The sequence below is a fragment of the Bison bison genome, unplaced genomic scaffold (assembly GCF_000754665.1).
Source record: "Bison bison bison isolate TAMUID 2011002044 unplaced genomic scaffold, Bison_UMD1.0 scf7180017864042, whole genome shotgun sequence".
Lineage (NCBI taxonomy): Eukaryota > Metazoa > Chordata > Mammalia > Artiodactyla > Bovidae > Bison > Bison bison.
Genome location: NW_011494614.1, coordinates 460,470 through 470,565, shown reverse-complemented (window position 1 = coordinate 470,565; position 10,096 = coordinate 460,470). Strand labels below are relative to the sequence as shown.

Below are 10,096 nucleotides of genomic sequence, written 5' to 3'. Positions count from 1 at the left end.
AAGTAGGAGTCAAACTCATTTTTTAAATATTAGATAACAGACCAGGATAAAGATGGAATCCCAATTTAATAGGCATTTATAAGAGAATACAGCAGATTTTCCATATTTACTTGCTAAAATTTCCTAGGGGAAAAAAAAATGAGAAGCATTTTTGCAAACATTTATCTTACTCTCATGCTGCCTCAGTTATTAGGTGCCATATTCCAAAGAGCAAACGAATTGCACATAATACCTATAACATTGAGTCCTTACCTTAGATATTATGGTGTATAGAAGTCATAAAATCGAACTGGAAGACAATTTTCTAGTTTGAAGCCTAGTCTCAGTTGGTTATGATTTTAAAATTGTACAAAATTATATTTTCCTTTATGTATAAAAAATTACACATTACAGATAAAGTTCCTTTTGACCACCCTCCACTCTAGTAGTCAATGTCATCAATTTAGTGCATATCCTTAGCAAACCTTTTTCTGTTAGTTTACATACTTAAATGTAACCATCAAAAAATGTATTGTTTTGAAAAATTTTGTTATTATTTGGCAACATACGTAAGTATGTCTTGACATTGTAGCTCTATTTCTTTTCTAAGAGAATTCTTTTTTTTGGCTATAAAAGTTGAGTTTTGCTCCTTTTTCTCCTCCCTCTCTGGGAAACTTGTGTAACTAAAGAGCCTTTGTGCTACTGAAGGACTTCCCCACAAGCTTATGTTCTTCACAGATGCTTATGGTAAATGCCAAATAATTTTTTCCCCCCAGCCATGCTGTGCAGCATGTGGGATCTTAGTTACCCTACAAGGGAACAAACCCATGTCCCCTGCATTGAAATGCAGTTTTAACTACTGGATTGCCAGGAAAAGTCCTCCAAATACATTTCTGAGAGGATTAATGAAAAGATTTTATGAGAATCCAGGAATTACATTTTTTCCTTTATAATGAATACACAACAGCGTATTTAAAATTTCAAGCACACTTTCATCACTTTACACACTTTTCTATAACTGCCAGAAGATAATATATTTAAAATAAAAATAAAATATGTAGTCCAAGAACATCTCAGTGATTTTTACATTGATATGTGCTCAGAAATAAACATGATGCTAGTGTTAAAAGAAACCACCTGCCAATGCAGGAGACATAAGAGACTCGGGTTTGATCCCTGGGTTGGGAAGATCCCCTGGAAAAGGTCAAGGGAACTACTCCAGTATATTGCCTGGAGAATCGCATGGATAGAGGAGCCTAACGAGCTACTGTCCATAGGGTCGCAAACAGTCGGATACGAATGAAGCAATTTAGCACACAGAAATAAAACATTTCTTTGGAAAAAATTAAATAGATTGATTACAGAAATAAAGACAATCTAAAAACCGAGTCCAAACAATCTAATTTTAATAGGAACAGTCACCTTAGAGCAATTAAAAAGCATCTGACTAAAGCAAAAGGTTCAATGGTAATACTTCTAAGATAAACATTTCATTAAAAAAAATTTTGGGGGGGCCACATGGCATGCAGGATCTTAGTTCCCTGTCCAGAGATCGAATACGTACCCTCTACAGTTGAAGTACGGAGTCCTAACCACTGAATCACCAGGAAATTCCCATAGATTGATTGATAAAATTTATTGATTACTGATTTATTCACTGTCATGCCACATAGTGTGTGGGATCTTAGTCTGCCAACTAGGGATTGAACTCAGGCCCTCGGCAGTGAGAACACAGAGTCCTAATCACTGGAACACCAGGGAATTCCCTTAAGATGAACATTTTTAAAATGATTAATATACTTGCTGTAAACTGTATAAATTGGTAATTAAAAAATTTAAAATTAAGAAAACTGTTAGGCTGCTTGGTCAAAAAACATTACACTGGCTTAAGGTGAATTACCTAACATTTTATTAGAAAATTACATTGTTTTTCAATATATTACTTTAAAAAAGCTTATGTTTTTACTATCAAAAATGAATTAATGTTGAAAGAAATTATATGTACACGAGTGTGTATATGTCCACATTCACTCTGCACATAAAACATTTAAAATACCACTCAAGAGACTTTGACAACGGTCCAGTGGTTAAGACTGTGCTTCCACTGCAAAAAAAAAAAAAAAACAACCCAAAACACTACAACTTTAATTCATTAGATCTGTACCAAATCTTATTTGTAGCTTTGGGACATCAGGAAGCTCAGTTACCTGTATATCTCTCAGAGTATTCCTAGATTCTTTTCTTTTACTTAGCTTAAATATTAGCTCTGGATAATTAAAACCTGTATCAATGTAAATGTAATAAAAATAACTTCAAATGTAAATCAGATTAAAAAAAAGTAGCTGTAACAGACTCCAAAACCAAATATAAATCAGTTTTGATAGCTAAATGTCTTGGGTTACCAGTACATCTTTTATTCATCATATAAGTGAACAACTTTTATTCATCATATAAGTGAACAACCACAACAATCAAGACAACTACAGCAAAATAATCATAGTTCACATTTAGAAAATATTACCTTATCATTAAATGGCCAGGTTTATTATCTGAAATATCACGTTTTATTATTTTCTTTTTTTAAAGTTGATATTTTAAAACTAATCAGAAAAACTTTACTTCAAATACTACCAATAATATAAACAATTTAATATAGTTAGTACAACCTGATTTTAAGGCTTTTCTTTAATGTTCAACCATATAATCTTTTAGGATCAAGATAGTTATGTTATATATTCAAAGGAAAAATTTCCCAAACTTGTCTTTGTAAATTAATAAAGAAATTGTTAATTGAAGAACTTAGAGTCAACAAAGGCTAAAATTAAAATATTTTTATTCATTTATATGGTAAATACTGTCTCCTACTAAAAAACAATGACATTAGTCTTTCAATCTGTCAAGCTTAGCTAAACAGAAAATCATATGTCTATTTTTGATATCATATGTTGACATGATACAGAATGCAGGATGTAAAAATCAATTTAACAGACATATTAAGTAATCGTATAGATATGTAGAATCTTAGATAAATGATCAAAATTATAAGTGAATGTTAAATGTGGGCACATGGATATATCTATGTACACTGATGGGTTTAACAGAAAATACGTTTGCAATGATTTCTGGTAACCAGCTTGCTTTCTGTGAATCTTTAAATACCCAGTTCCAAATCTTCCAGCTCTTGGAGAAGGGCTTTCTCTTTCTGAATTTTCTCCAACTAGAAAAGTTTAAAACAATAAAGTTATTAAACAGGAAATGAAATAATTATTAGATCAATAGGCACATAGCGAAAGAGAAAAAATTTAGAGAAAGAATATACCTGAGACTTTACCAGATTTTTTGGTCACCACAGATTTAAAAAACACAGATTAGAGACAAGGTCTAATTTGTTGTTTGATATGAATCAAGTACTTGGGGGCAATCTCAAAAAATGACAGAATGATCTCTGTTCATTTCCAAGGAAAACCATTCAATATCACAGTAACCCAGGTCTATGCTCCAACCACTAATGCTAAAGAAGCTGGAACGGTTTCTATGATGACCTATAAGACGTTCTAGAACTAACAGCAAAAAAAGATGTCTCTTTCATCATAGGGGACTGGAATGCAAAAGTAGGAAGTCAAGAGATACCTGGACTAACAGACAACTTTGGCCTTGGAGTACAGAATGAAGCAGGGCAAAGGCTAATAGAGTTGCCAAGAGAACGCACTGGTCATAGCAAACATCCTCTTCCAACAACACAACGACTCTACACGTGGATATCATCAGATGGTCAATCAGACAGAAATCAGACCGATTCTGTTCTTTGCAGCTGGAGAAGCTCTCTACAGTCAGCAAAAACAAGACTGGGAGCTGACAGTGGCTCAGATCATGAATTCCTTATTGCCAAATTCAGACTTAAATTGAAGAAAAGTAGGGAAAACCACTAGATCATTTGGGCATGACCTAAATCAAATCCCTTACGATTATACAATGGAAGTGACAGATTCAAGGGATTAGATCTGATAGAGTGCCTGAAGAACTATGGACAGAGGTTTGTGACATTGTATAGGAGGCAGTGATCAAGGCCATCCCCAAGAAAAAGAAATGTAAACAGGCAAAATGGTTGTCTAAGGAGGCCTTACAAATAGCTGAAAAAGAAGAGAAGCAAAAGGCAAAGGAGAAAAGGAAAGATACATGCATCTTAATGCAGAATTCCAAAGAATAGCAAGGAGACATAAAGTCCTCCTCAGTAATCAATGAAAAGAAATAGAGGAAAACAATAGAATGGGAAAGACCAGAGATCTCTTCAAGAAAATTATGAGATACGAAGGAAACTTTTCATGCAAAGATGGGCACAATAAAGGACAGAAACGGTATGGACCTAAAAGCAGAAGATATTAAGAAGAGGTGGCAAGTATACACAGAAGAACTATACAAAAAAGATCTTAATGACCCAGAAAATCACAATGGTGTGATCACTCACCTAGAACCAGACATTCTGGAATGCAAAGTCAAGTGGTCCTTAGGAAGCATCACATGAAAAAAGCTTGTGGAGGTGATGGAATTCCAGTTGAGCTATTTCAAATCCTGAAAGATGATGCTGTGAATGTACTACACTCGTTATGCCAGCAAATTTGGAAACCTCAACAGTGGCCACAGGACTGGGAAAAGGTCAGTTTTCACTCCAATCCCAAAGAAAGGCAATACCAAAGAATGCTCAAACTACCACACAATTGCACTCATCTCACATGCTAGTAAAGTAATGCTCAAAATTCTCCAAGCCAGGCTTCAACAGTATGTGAACCTTGAAGTTCCAGACGTTCAGGCTGGATTTAGAAAAGGCAGAGGAACCAGAGATCAAACTTGCAGCATCCACTGGATCATAGAAAAAGCAAGAGAATTCCAGAAAAAAATCTACTGCTGCTTCATTGACTACACTAAAGCTTTTGACTGTATGGATCACAACAAACTGTGGAAAATTCTGAAGGAGATGGGAATACCAGACCACCTGACCTGCCTCCTGAGAAATCTGTACGCAGGTCAAGCCAACAGTTAGAACCCAACATGGAACAACAGACTGGTTCCACATTTGGAAACGAATACATCAAGGCTGTATATTGTCACCCTGTTATTTAACTTCTATGCAGAGTACATCATGCGAAATGCCAGACTGGATGAAGCACAAGTTGGAATCAGGAGTGCCAGGAGAAATATCAGTAACCTCAGATATGCAGATGACACCATCCTTATGGCACAAAGTGAAGAGAAGCTAAAAAGCCTCTTGATGAAAGTGAAAGAGGAAAGTGAAAAAGCTGGCTTAAAACTCAACATTCAAAAGACGAAGATCATGGCATCCAGTCCCATCACTTCATGGCAAATAGATAGGGAAATAATGGAAACGGTGAGAGACTTTATTTTTGGGGGCTCCAAAATCACTGCAGATGGTGAGTGCAGCCATGAAATTAAAAGATGCTTGCTCCATGGAAGAAAAGCTATGACCAACTTAGCATATTAAAAAGCAGAGACACTACCAACAAAGGTCCTTGTCAAAGCTATGGTTTTTCCAGTAGTCACGTATGGATGTGAGAGTTGGACTGTCAAGAAAGCTGAGCGCCGAAGAATTGATGCTTTCTATCTAACTGTGGTGTTGGAGAAGACTCTTGAGAATCCCTTGGACTGCAAGGAGATCAAACCAGACAATCCTAAATGAAACCAGTCCTGAATACTGACTGGAAGGACATGCTGAAGTTGAAGCTCCAATACTATGGCTATCTGATGTGAAGAACTGACTCACTTGAAAGACCCTGATGCTGGGAAAGACTGAAGGAAGGAGAAGGGGACAAGAGAAGATGAGATGGATGGATAGCATCACTGACTCAATGGACATGAGTTTGAGCAAGCTCTAGGAGTTGGTGATGGTGATGGACAGGGAAGTCTTGTGTGCTGCAGTCCATGGGGTCATAAAGAGTCGGACACAACTGAGCGACTGAACTGATGAATTAAGGAGACAAAAGACAGAGCTGTCTTACTGCATTCTCTAAGTCTAATAAATCTTCCATTCTACACTTGGGCTTCAAAGTGTGGAGGACAGGAGGAAGGAAAAGGGGAAACAGGACAGTGTGACCTGAGATACAGAAAAGAAGAGAATTTTCTATTTGTCTAACATAATAAGCAGTAGCTACAGCATTAGTATGTCTCACAGGAAATAGGGACTCCCTCATTCACCATGATCCACGTATTCCCCTATCCTTGCGTATTTCAAAAGAAGTTTTAAAATCTATATACTCTTTAATCTGATTAAATAGTTGCTTGTAATAAAAAGGGGAAGGGTGGTAGTAACTATGAGCCCAAATGAAAAATGCAGAAAAGACCTGATTTTTTTCTAGCTGTTTTCCAGCTGCTGCTTGTTCTTTCAGCTGTTCAATTGCTCTCAGTTTCTGTAAACACCAAACAGGAGTCAAAAGGAAGAAAGAATAAGTAATTCAGAATGCACAAACTACTTTCAAAATTAAACATAAAACTGTGTACATTAAGAACATGAAATTTGGTATTTTTCAAAAATTTAATATTACTATATATGTACATCTATGTATATGTACATGTATGTAAATATATGTCTAATTTCACCATTTATTTCAGTACCTCATGGTACTTGGACCACATCTTTAGCTTTAAGAGAAACTCAGTAATGTGGCCTGGGAAGCGCTCTAGAAACCTGATTTTACCTCCAAGGCCACCATCACACAGTGGTTGCAATTTGACAATTAATAAACTTCCTTTTGTGCCTCTTTCTTCATCTTTAAAAATGGGATGAATATCTGTCCTACCTGTCTCACAAGGGTATAATGAAGCAGTGAGTATAAAAATGTTCAAATGTCCATTATTTCTTATTACTCTAAAAATCAATAATAAAGAACTAATATCCCTTAGACATCTGTGAATAAAACTAAAATCAGTACCATTCCTAAGTTACAGTATTTCATGGTGAGAAAGCAACAACAAGGATTGCTACAAACCTCTCAGATGCCTGTCTTTAGGCATCTAAACACTATTTCCTTTATATAATTCTCATGTGTTCTTTCAATAAACACATGTGCTTTTCACTGAAGCCTCCCACCTTCTTTAGGTTCTTGATTTTTCTGTCTGTCTCGGGGTCCCCGGAAGTTGACTGAGAAATAGTACTTCGTGGTGTGCTTTGCTGGGCAGGAGCGGGTGGCATATCTGGACTCTTGTCAATTCTCGCTTCCTGCAGGAGATATTTTCAAGAATTCAGTTTTCAAAAATGAAATCACTGAAGTATTTCAACAAATAGAGCCTTTTAGAAAACAAAATATGATTTAGAAAACATAGCCTTTTACACACTTTATATAAAGAAAGCAACTGAACTGCTGGCCTCAAGTATGTTATATCGTCCCATAATAGATATAATGAAGCTTAAAAAAATATTTCAGTACAAGAGATATCCAAAAGGCTAGATCTGTAACTTAAAGTAACATAATAATAAAATAAAAAATAGCATATTGGGGAATTCCATGGTGGCCTAGTGGTTTTAGGTCCCTGTGCTTCTACTGCAGGGCACACAGGTTCAACCCCTGGTCCAGTAACTAAAGATCCCTCAAGACACGTGATGCAGCCAAAAAAAAAAAAAAAGGATTTTAGTAATATTAGCAAAATGTAATAAAAATGTTATTAATGTAAAATATAATTAGTTACATAATAACAAATGGAAAGAAATGAAATGACCTTAGTAAACGAGGAGATTACTGTTTCAGCCAATAAACATTCTAGATTTTTGGTTATTTGGGGATGTGCCATTATATGGATGATTTGGAAATGTGAGAGGGTTTATCTAACTAAGGCATGTATGTGAAGTTTCACTCTTGGATATCCTCCAAAACTATGAGTATATAAACTCAAGTACATATAACAGATGATGTTACAGGGTAAGTCCCACAGAGATTTATTTACAATCAGATCAATTCAGCTCGGCAATACTGTGCCATGGAAAACTTTTTAAGTAGGGCTTCTACTTCTTCCTTACAGAGTTCCCAGTAGAATACACAGATTCTGCAAGACTCTAGAATCTCTTAGAGTTCTGGGTGGAATACTCCAAACTCCCAAAGCATCCTAGGGGAACATGGGACAGGGTATCACTTGTAGATCTCCAAATCTAAAAATGTCTGCCGGAGAGTTTTTAGACAGTGCAGAATTCGAGCATTTTTTTCTTTTTTAGAGTCATGTTGGTTCTAATTCGTACACTACAATCCACAAATGTTAATTCCTAACCTTCTATGTGAAAATATTACTGAGCATTTAAGAGTATTTAGAAAGAAATTATTTAGTTTTGACTCTTAAGGAGCCTATAAGTTCTGATAATATGGTGTAGTTTGGTATTTTTCATAATAAAAAAGGAGAGGAGTGGATAAAAGGAGAAGAGACATACTTTGCCTACCAAAATTTACTTTTGAAATCTCATAAAAAAAAACTTTTTAAAATTATTTATTTTTATTTATTTTTGGGCTGTACTGGGTCAAATCATACTGGGTCCGATCTTCACCGCAGCATGCAGAATCGTTTAGGTGTGGCATGTGGGATCTAGTCCCCTGACCAGCAATCGAACTCGGGTCCTTTGCACTGGAAACGCAGTCTTAGCCACTGGATCACCAGGGAAGTCCCCTCAATTTTTTCAATTTAGTTGTTTGTGGCAATATCCTGGCAGTCCACTTTCACAGCTGAGAGCCTGGGTTCCATCCTTGGTGGCAGAACTAAGAGCCTGTAAGCTGGGTGGCATGTCCAAAAAAATAAAAATGTAGTTGTTTGTAATCAGGTGAGAATACTAATTTTCTAGGAAGATTCAGTTCAGTTCAGTCACTCAGTCGTGTCCAACTCTTTGGATCCCATGAACTAGAGCACACCAGGCCTCCCTGTCCATCACCAACTCCCGGAGTTCACTCAAACTCACGTCCATCAAGTCAGTGATGCCATCCAGCCATCTCATCCTCTGTCATCCCCTTCTCCTCCTGCCCCCAATCCCTCCCAGCATCAGGGTCTTTTCCAATAAGTCAACTCTTCGCATGAGGTGGCCAAAGTACTGGAGTTTCAGCTTCAGCATCAGTCCTTCCAAAGAACACCCGGGACTGATCTCCTTTAGAATGGACTGGTCGGATCTCCCTGCAGTCCAAGGGACTCTCAAGAGTCTTCTCCAACACCACAGTTCAAAAGCATCAATTCTTCGGCGCTTATCTTTTTTCACAGTCCAACTCTCACATCCATGCATGACTACTGGAAAAACCATAGCCTTGACTAGACGGACCTCTATTGGCAAAGTAATGCCTCTGCTTTTGAATATGCTATCTAGGTTGGTCATAACTTTCCTTCCAAGGAGTAAGCATGTTTTAATTTCATGGCTGCAATCACCATCTGCAGTGATTTTGGAGCCCCCAAAAATAAAGTCTGACACTGTTTCCACTGTTTTCCCCTCTATTTCCCATGAAGTGTTGGGATCGGATGCCATGATCTTCATTTTCTGAATGTTGAGTTTTAAGCCAACTTTTTCACTCTCCTCTTTCACTTTCATCAAGAGGTCTTTTAGTTCCTCTTCACTTTCTACCATAAGGGTGGTGTCATCTGCGTATCTGAGGTTATTGATATTTCTCTTGGCAATCTTGATTCCAGCTTGTGCTTCTTCCAGCCCAGCGTTTCTCATGATGTACTCTGCATAGAAGTTAAATAAACAGGGTGACAATATACAGCCTTGACATACTCCTCTTCCAATTTGGAACCAGTCTGTTGTTCCATGTCCAGTTCTAACTGTTGCTTCCTGACCTACATACAGGTTTCTCAAGAGGCAGGTCAGGTGGTCTGGTATTCCCATCTCTTTCAGAATTTTCCACAATTTATTGTGATCCACACAGTCAAAGGCTTTGGCCTAGTCAATAAAGCAGAAATAGATGTTTTTCTGGAACTCTCTTGCTTTTTCCATGATCCAGCGGATGTTGGCAATTTGATCTCTGGTTCCTCTGCCTTATCTAAAATCAGCTTGAACATCTCGAAGTTTATGGTTCATGTATTGCTGAAGCCTGGCTTGGAGAATTTTGAGCATTACTTTACTAGCATGTGAGATGAGTGCAACTGT

General features: G+C 37.0%; 1 protein-coding gene across 2 annotated transcripts in view; it reads right to left on the bottom strand.

Moving 5' to 3' along the window:
* Positions 1-1,368: 1,368 nt before the first annotated feature.
* Positions 1,369-10,096, bottom strand: part of EIF2A (eukaryotic translation initiation factor 2A, 65kDa) — a 43,006-nt gene continuing 34,278 nt past the window's right edge. For both annotated transcript variants that reach the window (XM_010835358.1, XM_010835357.1), the window contains 3 exons: positions 7,079-7,207; positions 6,333-6,398; positions 1,369-3,196 (listed from right to left, as the gene is read on the bottom strand). In XM_010835358.1, the coding sequence (XP_010833660.1) occupies positions 3,131-3,196; positions 6,333-6,398; positions 7,079-7,207 (261 nt within the window). In that variant the 3' untranslated portion in view covers positions 1,369-3,130. The remainder of the gene's footprint in view (positions 3,197-6,332; positions 6,399-7,078; positions 7,208-10,096) is intronic.